An 18634-nucleotide genomic window follows, 5' to 3' on the forward strand; every position below is an offset into this window, starting at 1 on the left:
AGCAACAGAGACGACAGAAAGTCACTGAGGACTTGGTACAGAAAGCAGAACTATTTGCCTACTGTACAAATGGTGTGTCTGGCACAAGAGTAGGAAAGGGGCAGGGGAGGGCCTGTGTCAGGGCTTGGGTATAGTAAAACAAAAATCAGATTCTGAAGCAGTCGGAGATCTGTTGATGAAATCGCTATTTTATCAGACTGAGGGGCACAATCTGTGTGCGCCAGGGAAACGGCCCAGCAGCAATCTCACTAGCCCCCAGTGCTATCAGCTTGGGGTCTGCACTCTGCTGCCAATTGAACAGCTGGCTGAAATATAGCACCAGCATGTGCAGTGTCATCTGACATCAGGTCAGGATTTGAGAATGCCAGCAAACCCTGTATGTGCCTGGCTGGTCCAAGAACTCACCTGCCTCATTCGGGTCGTCGTTGTCCCCGTCCTCCTCGTCACTATTGCACTGAAACATACACCCGTTACTACGTTGCTCAGCCGGCGAATGCTCCTAGCCCATTTCATGCCAGAGTAGCCCCTCCCCTTATCACATTATTACCTGGCATACACAGGCGCCGACTTCTGCTCCCGCCGGTGGGTGCTTGACCCCATTCTGCCCCCAACCCCGCCCCGACTACACCCTTCCCTGAGGTCCCGCCCCCCCTTCCCTGCCCCCATTCCAACCACTTCCCCAAAGTCCCTGCCCCAACTCCGCCCCTTCCCTGCCCCTATTCCGACTCCTTCCCCAAATCCCCACCCCGGCCCCACCTCCTCCCCTGAGCACGCCATATTCCCCCTCCCCCCATTCCCTCCCGGAGCGGCCAAACAGTTGTTTGGTGGCAACCAGTCAGGAAGTGCTGGGAGGTAGGTGGAGGAGCAGTGACGCAGTGCGCTCAGGGGAGGAGGTGGAGGAGGAGATGGGGCAGGGGGAGGGGAGCTTGGCTGCCGGTGCAGAGCACCCACTAATTTGTCCCCATGGTGCTCCAGCCCCAGAGCACCCACGGAGTTGGCACCTGTGCTGGCACTACTAGATTGATTAACACTATTGTGGGGGGGCCCAGCTGGGATCAGTAGTTACATGCTACTGGGTTCAGCTCATTAGCCAAAGCTGCCCAGTGAACAATGAGACAGGCTGACATGACTTTGGAGCCCAAATCCCATTTTCAGAAGTGACATAGGCACTTTGGGCCAAATTCTCTCAGCACTGCAGCACCAACCCCTGGGCACCCTGCCACCCAGCCAAACTCTCAGCCCTGAGCTAGGTGCCCACAGAGTGGGTAGGGGATTCTCAGCAGTCAGCATACTGAGCAGGGAGCTGCCTACGCAAACCAGCAATGAAATGCTGAGACCAGGGCCAGAGCTGAGGGGCCGGATCCACCCAAGTACTGCGATATTTAATTCCCATTGATCTTGCGGCTTTCATGCCAATAAGGGACAAAGGAAGTGACAGACCATTACCTGGTTGCTCATTTCCTTTAAGGACTCATAGTACTTAGACCACCAATCCAGTTCTTCCAACTCTGGCTTTTCCTCCTCAAACTCATCCTCTTTCTTTATGAGTTTATTGATAGGAATTTTCTTCAGAGGAGCCTAAGAACACACAGCAAAGGGCTGAGAATCAGAAAAGGGCAAAGCATGGGTTTCTGTGTGTCATATATAGTGGACTGTATTGGTGCCTGATATTAGAGAGGCTTTGTCCCGCACCACCCCAGGGGCTCAGCTATCACAAAGACCACAACACATGGCTACCTGTGGCTCAGGTTTTGTGCATTTCTACCAAAGCTGCACTATTCCTACAAGAAAGACAACCCAGGGTATTAGCTATGCCAGAGCTCCTGGCTCTCTCAGCAAGTGCAGGAGGATAGCAAACAGGCAGGAGTTATGCAGAAGAGATTCCATTAAGGCAGGTACACCTGCCTTACATGAGAGCCCTCCAGGTGCTATGCAGGCTCACCATGGATGAAGGCTATCTCCACATGGGGGACAGAGGATTAGACCTTTCTAGGACAGGCCCTTTATGGATGTACCATTCATTCCCCAGTGTACTCTTTTACATTAATATTCAATCAACAAAACCTTCCCTTCAGACAGTTAAGGCTGCTAAGTGAAAGTGATGCTCTTCCCGATCACGTCATTTACAAACACAAACCCCAAGTCACAAGGAGATAGCTAGCTAAAGAGCACCTTGGGCCAAGCTCTCTGGCCTGCTCTGTCCTTAGTGCTGTGTGGATGGCATTCAGCCCTAACTCCCTTGCTGGGGATACGTCTAGCATCAGGGAGTCCCCAGGAACCTCTGACCCACAACTGTACTCTAGCTATTCCCAGCTGGCAGGTGGCCGCTTTGGACTGTTGTCAGCAGATGGAAGCTAGAGCAGCCTCCAGGCTGGTCTAATCTGCTCCTTGATTGAGACAGAGGCACAGAATCAGGAAGGCAGAGCTAGGGTTACCATATCTCAGTGCCCGGCTGGGGGCGCAGGGTCTGGAGGCACGGGGGCTGCCTGAAGCCGGTAGCGCTCGGGCAGCCCGGCTCTTAAACAGAGCCGAAGAGTCGGGGAGGAGCAGAGCCGCCATTTTCCCGGACATGTTCGGCTTTTTGGCAATTCCCCCCGGACGGGGGTTTGACTGCTGAAAAGCCGGACATGTCCGGGAAAAAGAGGACGTATGGTAACCCTAGGCAGAGCCAGTGCTCCGACAGCAGCCTATAGCCAATGATTTTAGTTCATTGTTCATTTATTGTGTGGTTATGATTAACTAACATGTTATGTTATATATAATCATTCTATGCTAAATAGAGTTACGTTGTAGGATTATAGAAGTATAAGATTGATCAGCATAGAGGGAATAATCAGGTATTAGGTAACTAAGTAAGTAGGGTTGAAATGCAAGGCCTGTAGGCTGAGGCCTGCAAGCTTTTAGCTTAGCTATTTCAGGCCTTGGAGATAAGAAATGCTGACGTAAGTAAGTGACCGAAGACTAACCCGATGCCCTAAAATTATGGGAAAAGAGGTACCAAGTGGCAATATTGCGAAAAATTAGCCAGAAGATTAATTTTAAATCATAAAAATACTGTAGTCGCATCTGTCTCCAACATGTGCCTTAACCACAGGGTATAGGTTGTGCATCAATGCTAATGAGAATAAAGAGAGCCTACAAAACCTGTAGAAATCGAGGTCCCTTAAGTTTCTAGGGGACATCAGACCAATAAGGAAAAAAGAGGGCTGACACTTTTATGGACATGCACCGAATGTAGGTATACACAGAATCGCATTATAAAACGATTTCCTGTCCAGAGCAGGAAAATTGAGCTCCCTATGGAAAATTCCAGCAGGAACCATCCCTCTATTGATGATCAATCCATGAGAGACCCATCAGTCCCTAACATTATTGTTAAGGATGTGAGTATAACTTGTGCATAGGTCTGTACAGAATTCCTATATGCTTGAGTATTCATAACTTTAATTGTAACTTGAATAAAACTTGTCAAACAGACTAGACCTTGTACGTGTGAATGTCTGTGTGGCCATTACCCTTGGTCTTTATGTGTTCCTAGAGACTCTAGATCTGAAGCAAGTAGCAGAGGTAGCTTTCACTCTGTTAAGCTTGAAACTGTAGCCACCAGAGTCGAGCCCACGGTGGTGTAACACCACATTACAAAATTCACCTAAAATAAAAGGCTACAAGTCCCTCAACTGAAGGTGAGGGTGAGCATTGCTGCATCATTGTTGGCTTGCCTCTTGAGGGCACAGTACCTCTCTGCGGCGCCAGTGCCAGGGACTGCGCCATCATCGTTATGAGGTCCCTAGCTGCCTCAAAGGAGTCCGGTGTGGAAGGAAGATCTATGTCCTCCTCCCAACACTCCTGCTCCATTACCAGGAAATCCACGAGAACCGGACTAGACAGACCTCCCCGCGAGGCTGGAGTCAAAGGTGTCGGCAGAGTCAGAGCTGGGTGTCCTGATGTGGGGTTGGATGCCACCTGGGCTGGCTGGGGACAAAGGGCTGACTCCATAAGGAGCAGTTTCAGCCTAAAGTCCCTCTCTTTTTTGGCCCTTGGTCTTAAGCCTTTGCAGTTTTTGCACTTGTCTGGTTGGTGTGACTCTCCCAGGCACTTCAGACCGGAGTCGTGTGGGTCTCCCTTTGGCATAGGCTTCAGGCAGGACCCGCACGGCTTGAAACCCTGAGACTGAGACATGCCCCAGTCCCCGGGAGGAGAAACAAGATAGGTGGGGGACTCCCAACTGAAACTTATCTAAACTAACTATACTATTTACACTAACTGACTATAAGATTTTAACTATTTACAGGTAACATTGAATTAAAGTCCACTATGGGATTGCTTGCTGTTCGCAAGAGAGAAGCTGCTCCAATGACCATCACTGGCGATAAGAAGAAACTGAAGAGGCAGCAGGTTGGCAGGGATCTACATACACCTCCATGAAGGCGCCACTCCAGGGGGCTCCATAGTCGACCCAATGGGTACCGCTAGGGGAAAAACCTTCCAATGACTGTGCATGCGGCGCGCACACACCTACTTGGAATCAACATGAGTAATCACTCGAAGAAGAATTAATAAAATGATTTACAACTGTTTATTTAGAATGACATCAGAGATGAGGACATTGGAGGTTCCAACCCAAACCATGCGGTGCTGAGAAGGAACTGAAGAGGCGGTCAGACCACCCCACCATTTATCACCTCAGTTGGAAGCACGAGGCGAGCCAGGGTGCATGCATGGACCACGGACACTACTTTCAAATTCACCGACTCTGGAGGCATGCTGCGCATGCAGAACCCACAGTGGAATACAATAGGAACCATCACTCGAAGAAGAACACATGGTTTGGAAAAAATTCAGGACGGGGGGAGTAGGGGTCACCTTGCCAGGTGTAACCAAGGCTTGTGGTGGCCAGAGTGTGCCTGTGGTGTAGCAAGCAGGCTGCTGGAGTCAGAGCTGCTGGTCCAGGATGACTTGTCACACAGACACTCAAAGCATGCTTGTATGCTGGCTGGGAGCATCCAGACAGGGAGCTACAGCAGCCGAGCATTTTAAGGCATTTAGGGTTCCAGGACAGGCAGTGACACAACCCCCCACTGGTCTGGACTGCTCCAGCCCATTGGAAGTGAGATGCCCTAGAAGTGATTCCAAATACTATGATCAAAAGTCTCGGCGACGTTAGAAATTCTACAATGGAAGGAATGTTTGTTTACGGGGATGCTGAAACAAGAGTGTGAAAATCAGGAAATGCAATGGCAAAGTTGTCCAAACACCCTTAACTCTGACCCTGTGCTCTTGTTCACTAGGGGGCAGCAACTGAGTCACATCAGAGAGTTACAAATATTTGGAAGGGCCAGTCAGGGGGCTTGTCTAAAGTGGGAAAAGCCATCTAGTTAGAACAAAGGTTAACTAACTGGTAACCCACAATCAGCTAACACAATTTGACACACAAGTCTAATCTACACAGTCTGACACATTGTGTTAGTCAAGGTGTGTTCTAACAAGATGCGTTCTCCCAGCTGAGCCAAGCCCAAGATGCATCTTGAAGGGTGGATGTGGCAGAATGGAGGATACATGTCAGTGCAGTTTTTGTTGAAATAAAGGGGGGGTCTGTGTTTGGGGTCCTATGGCCATGTATGAAGGGGATTTCTACAGTATGGTAGTTGATGACATTTTCAGTACAAAGCAGGGCCAAAATCCCTTGTCTCTAAAGCACCTTGTTTACTTTTGGTGCTCTATAAATAACAATGTAACTCCAATCCTGACGTCATTCCAGTTTGTATTGGAATGTGACAGAGGTCACGGTGCCACATGGCTGTAAGAGATGGGGCAGGGAGACTGCTGGTGGATAGGCAGAAGGTGGCTATTCACATGGGTCAGAGCAAAAGCTGTTTGTGGAAGCCAACTATGAATTTCCTGACTTCAATGGATTGCTTTTTCAACCTGAATCTTAGCATTGAGATTCCATTCTTACAAGAAGTGGAAGATTGGACAAATGACCAGGGAGGAGTATAAAAATATTGCTCAGGCGTGCAGGAGTGAAATCAGGAAGGCCAAATCACACTTGGAGTTGCAGTTAGCAAGAGATGTTAAGAGTAACAAGAAGGGTTTCTTCAGGTATGTTAGCAACAAGAAGAAAATCAAGGAAAGTGTGGGCCCCTTACTGAATGAGGGAGGCAACCTAGTGACCGAGGATGTGGAAAAAGCTAATGTACTCAATGATTTTTTTGCCTCTGTCTTCACGCACAAGGTCAGCTCCCAGATTGCTGCACTGGGCAGTACAGCATGGGGAGAAGGTGACCAACCCTCTGTGGAGAAAGAAGTGGTTCGGGACTATTTAGAGAAACTGGACGTGCACAAGTCCATGGGGCCGGATGCGCTGCATCCGAGGGTGCTAAAGGAGTTGGCGGGTGAGATTGCAGAGCCATTAGCCATTATTTTTGAAAACTCCTGGCGATCGGGGGAGGTTCCAGATGACTGGAAAAAGGCTAATGTAGTGCCCATCTTTAAAAAAGGGAAGAAGGAGGATCCGGGGAACTACAGGCCAGTCAGCCTCACCTCAGTCCCTGGAAAAATCATAGAGCAGGTCCTCAAGGAATCAATTATGAAACATTTAGAGGAGAGGAAAGTGATCAGGAACAGTCAGCATGGATTCACGAAGGGGAAGTCGTGCCTGACTAACCTAACTGCCTTCTATGATGAGATAACTGGCTCTGTGGATGAGGGGAAAGCAGTGGATGTGTTATTCCTTGACTTTAGCAAAGCTTTTGATACGGTCTCCCACAGTATTCTTGCCGCCAAGTTAAAGAAGTATGGGCTGGATGAATGGACTGTAAGGTGGATAGAAAGCTGGCTAGATCGTCGGGCTCAACGGGTAGTGATCAATGGCTCCATGTCTAGTTGGCAGCCGGTATCAAGCGGAGTGCCCCAAGGGTCGGTTCTGGGGCCGGTTTTGTTTAATATCTTTATTAATGATCTGGAGGATGGTGTGGACTGCACTCTCAGCAAGTTTGCAGATGACACTAAACTAGGAGGCGTGGTAGATACACTAGAGGGTAGGGATCGGATACAGAGGGACCTAGACAAATTAGAGGATTGGGCCGAAAAAAACCTGATGAGGTTCAACAAGGACAAGTGCAGAGTCCTGCACTTAGGACGGAAGAATACCATGCACTGCTACAGACTAGGGACCGAATGGCTAGGTAGCAGTTCTGCAGAAAAGGACCTAGGGGTCACAGTGGACGAGAAGCTGGATATGAGTCAACAGTGTGCTCTTGTTGCCAAGAAGGCTAACGGCATTTTGGGCTGTATAAGTAGGGGCATTGCCAGCAGATCGAGGAACATGATCGTTCCCCTTTATTCGACATTGGTGAGGCCTCATCTGGAATACTGTGTCCAGTTTTGGGCCCCACACTACAAGAAGGATGTGGAAAAATTGGAAAGAGTCCAGCGGAGGGCAACAAAAATGATTAGGGGTCTGGAGCACATGACTTATGAGGAGAGGCTGAGGGAACTGGGATTGTTTAGTCTCCAGAAGAGAAGAATGAGGGGGGATTTGATAGCAGCCTTCAACTACCTGAAGGGGGGTTCCAAAGAGGATGGAGCTCGGCTGTTCTCAGTGGTGGCAGATGACAGAACAAGGAGCAATGGTCTCAAGTTGCAGTGGGGGAGGTCCAGGTTGGATATCAGGAAAAACTATTTCACTAGGAGGGTGGTGAAACACTGGAATGCATTACCTAGGGAGGTGGTGGAGTCTCCTTCCTTGGAGGTTTTTAAGGCCCGGCTTGACAAAGCCCTGGCTGGGATGATTTAGCTGGGAATTGGTCCTGCTTTGAGCAGGGGGTTGGACTAGATGACCTCTTGAGGTCCCTTCCAACTCTGATATTCTATGATTCTATGATTGAATTTCTAGGTTTTCCAACAGCTTTTGTTTTATTATAATTAAAACCTTCCAATGGCATTGTTTTAACATACTGATAAGCTTGTGAAAAGTTATTTATGTCTTAACTAGATATGGGCCAGAGCTGTACAATTCTGATTGGGATCTGACTGAGTTCAGATTGCAAGCCCCTGCCGCTCCTCGCACCTGAATGTAGAGGGGTTTGGCTCGAGAGCGCTGGTTTGGCATCTCTAATCTAACATGTAGGAACATGGTGTAGATTCTCTTCTGATACAGAAACTATACTCTGCAAGAATTATTGGTGTGATGGAAAGTGAAATATGTGAGTCAGTCAAAATCACATTTTCAAATAAAACACTCCACAGTGGAGTATTTAGCCTGCTTGATGAAATCGAGTTCAGCTACGGGAGCCTGTGACCTGCCGGATTCAGACTGGTAATGGTGATGGAGTTTATAGCTTCCACAGGCTGCATCTTCCGAGCCAATTCTTATAACATCCAGGGAAGCTCAGAAACTCTGCTGGAACCTGACTGAGTGCTCAGATGTATACAAATCTGTCAGAAATGATTCTGAAATGTTGCACCCATGCTTGTCTGCGGTAACTCTCATCCAGGGCAACTGAATGACCAGCTCAGAAGTTTCCAGACTTAGCCATTAATGAGATGGCATTTACGACTTTATAAACACTAGAAGAATTTTTCAGAAAGTGAAATACAACTAATTTTTTCCACGTCTCATATCCCAGAAACCCCTCATCAGATTAACCTCAACATCTCCTCACCACGTAGTCTCTCTCTAGAGTGCAGACAAGTGCCATTTCACGCAGAAACGACGAGGGGGTGGGTGAGGAAATTAGAGGGGCAGTCAATCAAAATCAGGCTTATAGCGGAAAGTGAATTATGCTGCCATATGATCTGCTAGGCGACACTGAAACAGGGAAGGTGACTGTCACTTCTGAACTGTTACTATTCTTGGGTACAACCTAGGGATAGGATCCAAGTCAAAGCCAGAGAGGGTACTTTGGGCAAGCAGCATTTCCATTCAAATAATAATGTGAAGGTTACTGTCAACATGATACCGCACTCACCTTCACCAGATTCAGGGGGTTTGCTTTGCTGCCCATGTCGCTAGCAGTCAGGCCAATGTTGATCACAGTCTGGGAGATGTTGGGTCGAGCAGAGGCTTTCCGTGCTGAGTGAGAAAGATGGAGACTATGTATTCCAACAAGAAGATCATTCATTCATTGTCTAATCTTCCCAGGTCTCATTACCAATTACAAATGGCCGCTGAGCCAAGGGCACAGACGTACCTCTCAGGTGCACCTCACTGCAAGGGACGCCATTCCTGCAATCCCCAAGTTACCTACATTACCCCACCACTTTCAGTCTGAAATTTTACACCAGAAAGGCGTCATCGTGAAGCTGCAGGGGCCTTCCACCGCACCGTGTCACCCTGCGTGACCCTGCCCCCACAGGCCTGCATAACCCCCCACCGCACCGTGTCACCCTGCATGACCCTGCCCCAATGGGCCTGCATAACCCCCCACCGCACCGTGTCACCCTGTGTGACCCTGCCACCACGGGCCTGCATAACCCCCCACCGCACTGTGTCACCCTGCGTGACCCTGCCCCAATGGGCCTGCATAACCCCCCACCGCACCGTGTCACCCTGCGTCACCCTGCCCCCACGGACCTGCATAACCCCCCACCGCACCGTGTCACCCTGTGTGACCCTGCCACCACGGGCCTGCATAACCCCCCACTGCACCGTGTCACCCTGCGTCACCCTGCCCCCACGGACCTGCATAACCCCCCACCGCACCGTGTCACCCTGTGTGACCCTGCCCCAATGGGCCTGCATAACCCCCCACCACACCGTGTCACCCTGCGTCACCCTGCCCCCACGGGCCTGCGTAACCCCCCACCGCACCGTGTCACCCTGCCTCACCTTGCCCCCATGGGCCTGCGTAACCCCCACCACACCGTGTCACCCTGCGTGACCCTGCCCCCACGGGCCTGCATAACCCCCCACCTCACCATGTCACCGTGTGTGACCCTGCCCCCACGGGCCTGCGTAACCCCCACCGCACCGTGTCACAATGAGTGACCCTGCCCCCATGGGACTGCATAACCCCCCACTGCACCGTGTCACCCTGCGTGACCCTGCCCCCACGGGCCTGCGTAACCCCCCACCACACCGTGTCACCCTGCGTCACCCTTCCCCCACGGGCCTGCGTAACCCCCCACCGCACCGTGTCACCCTGCCTCATCTTGCCCCCATGGGCCTGCGTAACCTCCACCACACCGTGTCACCCTGCGTGACCCTGCCCCCACGGGCCTGCATAACCCCCCACCTCACCATGTCACCGTGTGTGACCCTGCCCCCACGGGCCTGCGTAACCCCCACCGCACCGTGTCACAATGAGTGACCCTGCCCCCATGGGACTGCATAACCCCCCACTGCACCGTGTCACCCTGCGTGACCCTGCCCCCACGGGCCTGCGTAATCCCCCACCACACCGTGTCACCCTGCGTCACCCTGCCCCCACGGGCCTGCGTAACCCCCCACCGCACCGTGTCACCCTGCCTCATCTTGCCCCCATGGGCCTGCGTAACCCCCACCATACCGTGTCACCCTGCGTGACCCTGCCCCCACGGGCCTGCATAACCCCCCACCTCACCATGTCACCGTGTGTGACCCTGCCCCCATGGGCCTGCGTAACCCCCACCGCACCGTGTCACCCTGAGTGACCCTGCCCCCATGGGACTGCATAACCCCCCACTGCACCGTGTCACCCTGCGTGACCCTGCCCCCACGGGCCTGCGTAACCCCCCACCGCACCGTGTCATCCTGCGTGACCCTGCCCCCACGGGCCTGCATAACCCCCCACCGCACTGTGTCACACTGCGTGACCCTGCCCCAACGGGCCTGCATAACCCCCCACCTCACCATGTCACCGTGCGTGACCCTGCTCCCACGGGCCTGTGTAACCCCCACGGCACTGTGTCATCCTGTGTGACCCTGCCCCCATGGATCTGCATTACTCCCCACCCCATGCTGTACTTCATCCCCAGTAGCTGTGTGGCACTGATTTTTCTGAATACCTCTCGTTTCAATAGCTTCCATGTTGTGTGTGTGCCTGGGAGATGCCGGAGAGCACAGGAGGAAGCCTCTCTGCTTCACACCACCACATGTTCCCTAGCCCCAAAGGGGACTTCACTGAGCCCTACCACACGTTAATGGCCTTGTCTGAGGGGGTGAGGAGTTACCCCTGCAGGAATTCAGTCAGCAGCCCCTTCATGCAGCACCACAGAGAGTCCACAGCCTCACAGCAAGACACTGGAGACCATCAGACCTGAATTCCGCCCCAGCTTGCCCTGCCTGGGTTAGCCGAGAGGTGTCTAATCGCACCTCTGCTGCACTGCCCCGGCGAGGGAGGGACAATGGGGACATGCCAGCCTTGCAGAAAACGCTGCACTTAGTTGTGCTGCATGCCAGGACAGTCCCTATCCCCCACGCAGCACTTGGCAGTGGAAAGCCCCGTGCCACCCTGCCATGTGAGGGGGTGTGTAGCACAGTTCAAACCAGGAAACTCACCTTTGGCCGGATTTTCTGGCCCCTCCTCCAGCTCCTCCAGCTCTCTGGGAGAGAATTTCATGATATGGGACACCACGTGGGTCCCCACCAGCACGGTGCGCCCAAAAGCTCGCTGCTCCACCACAAAGATACTTAGGGGTGGGTGCAGGTACACCTGCTCCGGGAGCTCCTGCAAAAGAGCCTCTCACACTGTCACCAGGGCTGCAGGGGAGGGTCCTGCGGACAGCTCAGAGCCTGGCTTATAGCTCACCCATGTGTCCAGCTGGCAGATAAGGGCTGCGCTCCCACCAGCTGCACCCAGGTGAGCCCCTAGCACAGCGGCCCTGATGCTCCCTCTGCAGGTAGATCCTGACAGCGCCAGTCAGTGCTGGGACCCAGCTCCTCAGTTCTGAACTACAGCCCTGCCCATGCCTGGCCAGCAGGCAGCCCCTGGCACATGCTGCCGGCAGGCAGTCCCTGATGCTGGCTGAATGGATTCATGCCATGGAGCGTTCTTTCCCATCAGCAGCTAGTCTTTAACGGGCCCCAGTTCCCCGGCGGGGGAACGCAGCTGGGGCTGAACCCAGTCTGCAGGTATGTGCCCATTCTCCAGAAACACAGGCCTTGGAAACTCTGCCTCTCCCCTCCTCGCTAAGCCCCTGCCCCAGAGCTAGCGGGGGTGGGGAGTCAGCATTGCAGCCCGGGACCTGGCAGTGAGCACTTCTCCTTGCTTACCACGTTGATGTATTTGACCAGCTCGTTGAAGTTGGGGTTCTCTTTGTATGACACGATCACTTCCGATTCCACTTTCTTCCCAGCACATTCGATGATCACCTGGGGCTGATCTACCTCAAACAGGTTCACCCGCTTCAAGTCTCGCAGGCCCCAGAACAGGATCTGAACAGCAGGAGCCAAGCGCGTCAGCTGCTCTAGGCACTCAGCACTTTTCACACATGCCTTCCCAGCCGCCAATCCCTCACTCCCAAGAGTGACAATCACCCCCAATCCACCCACCTAATCCCAGTGCTCATCTCACCACACCCTGTCCAGCTGCCAGACTGTCCCTCACCCCCACTGGTAACCAGCATCACCACCAGCTCCTCGGCCCATTGCTAACCCTTCCCACGTCCCTGGCACTCGGACCCCTCTTTCCAACACAGGAGGAGTGAGGGCTGCTCCTCACCCACCCAGATGCTCCCAGGAGGAAAACACTAGAAACTTCATCAACAGCAGATGAATGTGCCGGTGTGGAGGTGGGCAGACTCAGCAGAGCACTTTGGGGGCAGATGAGTGAGAGCCAACGTGCTGTCTCACAGCCAGGTTTCTCTGTTCAGTCTGATTGGATGTTAATCAAACCGCATGGGGCACTTTCCATGTGAGATGCTGGATGTAATGGGGGCTTGTGACCCAACGCACTCCTGTATACACATCCTACACACCACTGGGATTGTCTTTGTACAAAATACGCCTTGTGAGAGAGCATTTGAAAACTAATAACTCACTGGTCAATAATAAACTGGTGAAACACATATAGCAACATGACATGTAAAGTTAAAGTTGTGACTGACATGCGTTCACCAGACAAGCCTGGGGAAGGGTTAACAAGTTTCTCGAAGACAAAGGACAAGCTGACACCTCTAGCCAGGTGTCGTCAAAGCTGATTGACCATCACCGGTCACATGGCCAGTCTTTGGCAGCGAAGCGGGGAAGAAACAAATCGATCTGCATTTTAACAAACAACATGGAAGCTCTTTCCCCATGAGACCCCCATGTCTCCATCCTCACAGCTGGAAGGAACGTTATCTAGTGACGCTCAGGAAAATGCATTGCAAAGGGTGACTGGAGTATGGAAGGGAGGGGCAAAAACACCCCTGGTAGGGTTTCTCTCTCTCTCTCTCTTTCACCTGGGAAGATCAAGGAACCAGCTTTTGGACTTTGGGAGGGGTTCTGACCTCAGAATTTGGCCAGCCCTCGTGCTGGGAACATGTGGTAAGGATTTCACCTTGAACCAAGTCTATTTGTTAAATTTTAGTTACTAGACAGTGCTTTATCTTTATGTCTTCTGTAAACATTTCTGGCTTCCATGCCTTATACTTGTACTCACCTAAAATCTCTCTCCGTGTAGTTAAATAAACTTGTTCTAGTCTTCTTTAATCAAAACTAATCCAGTAGTGTGTTTAAACTAAATTGTTTGGTAATTGCAGTTAAGGAAGCAAACTGTTGTACACTGACCCCTTACAAGGTTCAAGGGACCTCCAACATCTGGACTGCCGAGGAGAGGGCTGGACAGTGCAGAACATACATTTGGGGAAAGTCCAGGACTGGAAGTGTGTTGGGGTCACCCAGCAAGTGGAAACCAAGGCTGGTGGAGTGTTGCTGGCAGGCTGCTGCTATCGCAGACACTCAGGGCATGACCTGCATGCTCTCTGGCTGTTTGTGATGGGCCCAGGGTGGGAGATACAGCAGCAAAGCATTGTGAGGCACCTCAGGTTGCAGTGCAGGTGGTGCCTGGATTGCACCCTGAAATGTGATAGGGCTGGTGGGTAGATGTCGCCCCAGTTCCAAGCCACACTCATTTCTGGCCTGCGACAGTCCCTGGCGTGAGGAGGCAGCACAGACATGTTTGAGTCCCAGGCATTGTGTCAGTCCCTTCCCCAACCCCCTGCCATAAGGTCATGGCATTGGTACCAGTCAGAGGACACTCTGCTCAGAACTCTACTGAAAGCTACGGCACCTCTATGCGGAATTCTTTGAGGATGGGCCGGATTCCCTCTGGGATAATGAAGCGTCCAGAACGGGGATCCTCCAGGAAGTCTGGCTCCTTGGGCTCCACGTCTTTGGGCACTGAAGGCTGGACAGATGGAAATGGCCAGGCCACACAGAAATTAAGGCGCTTGTCTCTCCTGCCCCACAACATCCCCTCACCCACCTACCCACCCATCTCTCCCATCTCCAGCTTTGTCCTCCTCCTTCACTGCTGCCCATTGGTACTGGGGGCCCAACCGCGATGGGAGTGCTCCTCTCTGCTTGAGGATGTGGCTAGTGCAGGGAGCCCAGCATCATGCCCCAGGTGTTAATCTGCCAAGTCGAGATAGCAGGAGCAGCTGGAACGAGCTGCCATGCACCCCTTACCACACTGCTACTCCAACAAGCCAGTTACCTCCAAGTAGCCGCTGTAATCCAGCTCGATCAGCTCAAAGGTAGCAATTAATTCCCCTGCTGCTCTGGCTCCTTTGTAAATGTCAAAAAACTGCAGGGCAGGTTTGCAGTATGGTTCATCCACCAGCTTCACCTGTGGAGTAGCAAAGGCCCGGCCAAGAAATTCTGGAGAACCCTACAGACAAGAAGGAGCCACCATTGGATACAGCCTCAGCATTCTCACGGCGTATCAGACCCCAGTACAACATGCCAGAACGGGCTGAAGCCCCACCAGGTGTACCTCCTGCAAAGTCACCGGAAAGACTCTCTCTCCGTCGCTGACCACCATGCACTGCTGCAGGGAGCCCACGACAGGGCACTCAGTACTGGGATCACATTCAGAAAGGGATCAAACCACACCTCCCTTCCTGGGCTTTTCACTGACAGAACCATAAAACCCTGGGCACTTAGCTGACCAGCCCAGTCTTCCTCGTCTCATCTTTATAGGTGAGGGCTTCAGGAGAGCATAGGGATCGGCTCTTCTTAAGTGTAATGCTAATGGCCCAATCTGAACTGTGGAAAATGTAACCAGATACCACAGAAATGGGAGCAATACAGAACAAGGCAACAAACTCCTTCCTCTCACTGACAATGCAGCCGTGCCTTCCTGCATTTCAACAATCATTGCATGCCCTGTATCTACCGGAGTTAGACTTCAAGTTATTTAATTAATATTCAATATTTACAGTACGGGCCTTGTCTCCTTGCTTGTAAACTATCTGTATATCTAGGGTGTTCTGTAAATAATAAAACCTATGACTACTATTGAGAATTAAAGCAGTGTGTGTAAGACAATCCATGCATCTATGTATATTATTACATTAAAAAAATGTTAAATTAAGGGTATTTAAGTTGCAAAGTCCAGCCCTCAAAAGTTAGGAAATGATAGAATTGGCCACCATAATTCAGTCCCCTTGTGTGTTTGCATTATTATTAGACAGGCTTCTGTTATGTGATCACTAGCATGCCCCATGTCCTGTTCCGAGCACAGGCTGGACAGTGCTCAGGAACCTGTTCAGTGTTTCTTTCTAGCCTCATTATTCAGTGTGTGGCCAATTTTACAGTTGGGAAACTGAGCCAGGAAGACAAAGTGACTTGCCAAGGCCACACAGAGAATCAATGGCAGAACCAAGACCAGAACTCAGGGCAACCTGACGCCCAGCCCTTTGCTCATTCATTCAGCCGCACTTCCTTACTTCCAGAGGTGCTGAGCGTCCACTTCCCCCAATGAGTTCAGCTGCAGCTGGGAGTGCTCAGCACTTCTGCATATCGAGCCTCAAGTGTCTCAAGCTGGACACCCTCAAAATGAGGAACACACAGTGGCCACCTGCCAAAACTGTGGTGTCGTGACTTTACCAACATCACACAGAGACAGTGGAAAAGACAAGGATGGAATCCGATTCTCCATTCAACAGCCTCAGCCACAAGACCAGACTTTCTTCCTACAATCCACTGCCTCATTCCTATACACCTTTCAACTTCTAGTGTGAATGAGGCAAGGCCTACAGACAACAGCCTCCTTTGCTACACACCCCGACTCATCCCCTGAGCACCGTCCATCCTGTGCATTGCATGACGCAAAGGTCCTGTGAAAAAGACAGTAGATGATCATGTAATGAAAGACAGATTGCCAGTTCTGGCATTTCCTAGCTTTCAAGAGCTGGACTTCGCAACCCTAACACCATTATGTTAACAGTTTTTGGGGACTGTGATATGATTGAATTTGATATTCAGTTCAGTTTATTTTACTAGGGTTATCATACGTCCGGATTTTCCCGGACATGTCCGGGAAAATCGGGACATGCGGGGCCAGCGGTGCCGAGCCGGGGGCCGGCAGTGCCGAGCCGGGGACCAGGCCAGGGGCTGGGGGCCGGGCCGGCGGTGCTGGGCCGGGGGCCGGGCCAGCGGTGCCGAGCAGGGGGCTGAGGGCCGGGGCCCGGCGGTGCCAAGCCGGGGGCCGGGGGCCGGGCCGGCGGTGCCGAGCCGGGGGCCGGGGACCGGGCCGGCGGTGCCAAGCTGGGGGCCGAGGGCCGGGGGTGCTGAGCTGGGGGCCGGGCCGGGGGTGCTCGGCCGGGGGCTGGCCCGGGGCCGGCAACCCAGGGCCCGAGCCGACCCAGGCTGGAGACGCCGGGGGGGCCAGACTGGGCCGCGCCTCCTCCCCCCACCTCCCCCTTACCTGCTTCAGGCTTCCCGCGAATCAAATGTTCGCGGGAAGCAGGGGAGGGGGCGGAGTTGGGGCGGGGACTTTGGGGAAGGGGTGGAGTTGGGGCGGGGGGCATGGGCGGGGGCGGGGCCCCGTGGAGTGTCCTCCTTTTGGACACTCAAAATATGGTAACCCTAATTTTACAAGGCCTGCACATTTTCAGTTTTCATTGTGCTGCTGCACTCAGTAGTGAAGACACATAACTGCACTGCGTCAAGCTCTCCAGGAGGTGTTGGCAGCTGGGTGGGGACAGCTGGGCTTTGGCACCAGTGGAGGCAGCTACGAATGGTGGGAAACACATATTAGCATGATAATGCTGTGGTTCAGTTTGATGGTCACATTCAGTGTGTTACGAATAGACTGCAACACCTCCACTTGGGTCTGTAAGTGAAAAATAGCCCAGATTCTCGGCTGCACCAAACCAGATAGCAGGGCAGGTCTGCATCAGCCGACCGCATCCCAGGTTAGAGCATGCTCAGAGCTTGTCACAGGGAGGGCTGGGCCTGTAAGGGGGGCTGGGATCAGCCCCACCTGTGTCCAGTGTTCCCCCTAAGTGGGGTGCCCATGTGATGGGTTCAGGCTTGGGCCAGGCGGCTGGGGATCATGTGATGGTAGCCAAGGCAGGGCTACGTGTGAGGGGGCCTGTTCTCTCAGAGATGGGAGATCGGGGCTGGGAACTGGAAGGCCTGGGGCAGACCTTATACAAGGGTTGCTGAGGGCTGGGAAAGAGGCTGTCCCTACCAGCCAGAGGGAGAGGCCTGGCTACAGCTACCTGCAGTGAGCCACAACAGCAAAAACCTTCCAAGGGAATTATGAGCCTGGAGGAACCAAATGGACTGTGGCACCCAGGCTGGGCCTAGTGAGCTGGTGAGCCTGGGGAAGGTGGCTGAGAGTCTAGCTCGGAGTTAAACTGCTCTCGTTCGGTCAATAAAGCAAGCCCCTCATGGAGGAGTAACTTTAAAGCACCAGATGACGTGGTTTGACTAAGGAAGGAGGAAGCTGAGGCAGTCGGGGGACTGACACTGGGTGAGGTAAGACTGTTACAGACCTGATCTGATTTCTGCCTTTGGGACTCTAGACCACAGCAAGCCCCTACCACATCTCCTGTGCATGGGCTGAGCTGGGGGAGTGCAGTGGCCTGTCTGGGCACTGACTTAGAACTCTGCCACACAGTGGATTTCGCAGCTTGGCAGGTCTGGCTGCTTTCCAGACTGCAAACCAGAATCCAGCTCAGTGTTTGCATGTGAACCATCCTCTCCTCTAAGAGCACCTCACTTCCCCAGGCCAGCGCCAGCTCGGCAGGCTTCCCTCATCACACACACGACTCCACTGTTTGGCACCACCAGAGCAGAATGACAACAGGAAGCTTGTCAAAGCCTTCCCCAGGGAGCCACTCCTGGCAGCTCCAACCTCTCTGCAGCTTTGAGCTGCCAGTATAGGTAAGATCCAACCACAGGAGCGGAGGCAGAGCAAATTGGTGCAGTCATCCATGTGACGTCCTGTATCTGGACAGATATTCCCTCAGCTTTCCCCAGACTCCTGCACACACTGATCCCATGGACACAGAGGGCCAGGGTCATTCTGTTATACTTACAAATTTATTATGGTCAAAGATATTGATGACAACAACTGGGGTCTCGGTCTTCAAATCCTCTCTCCTCCCATCAATAATCAGCTGATCATATAAAAGTAGCTCATTCCACAACGGGCTCAGGGTTTCCTCCAAGGTCTGTGTGGAGAGCGATCAGGGTTAATAGAGCTCAGCAGAGTCTCTT

General features: G+C 52.5%; 1 protein-coding gene across 2 annotated transcripts in view; it reads right to left on the reverse strand.

Annotated features, from left to right (window-relative positions):
* The window catches only part of LOC101948544 (fer-1-like protein 4), a 138246-nt gene that overhangs the window by 24154 nt on the left and 95458 nt on the right, over positions 1 to 18634 (reverse strand). For both annotated transcript variants that reach the window (XM_024111627.3, XM_042854944.2), the window contains 8 exons: positions 18454 to 18588; positions 14619 to 14792; positions 14193 to 14309; positions 12194 to 12355; positions 11480 to 11648; positions 8970 to 9073; positions 1447 to 1578; positions 406 to 454 (listed from right to left, as the gene is read on the reverse strand). In XM_024111627.3, coding sequence (XP_023967395.2) covers positions 406 to 454; positions 1447 to 1578; positions 8970 to 9073; positions 11480 to 11648; positions 12194 to 12355; positions 14193 to 14309; positions 14619 to 14792; positions 18454 to 18588 — 1042 coding nt within the window. The remainder of the gene's footprint in view (positions 1 to 405; positions 455 to 1446; positions 1579 to 8969; positions 9074 to 11479; positions 11649 to 12193; positions 12356 to 14192; positions 14310 to 14618; positions 14793 to 18453; positions 18589 to 18634) is intronic.

The sequence above is a fragment of the Chrysemys picta genome, chromosome 13 (genome assembly GCF_011386835.1).
Source record: "Chrysemys picta bellii isolate R12L10 chromosome 13, ASM1138683v2, whole genome shotgun sequence".
NCBI lineage: Eukaryota > Metazoa > Chordata > Testudines > Emydidae > Chrysemys > Chrysemys picta.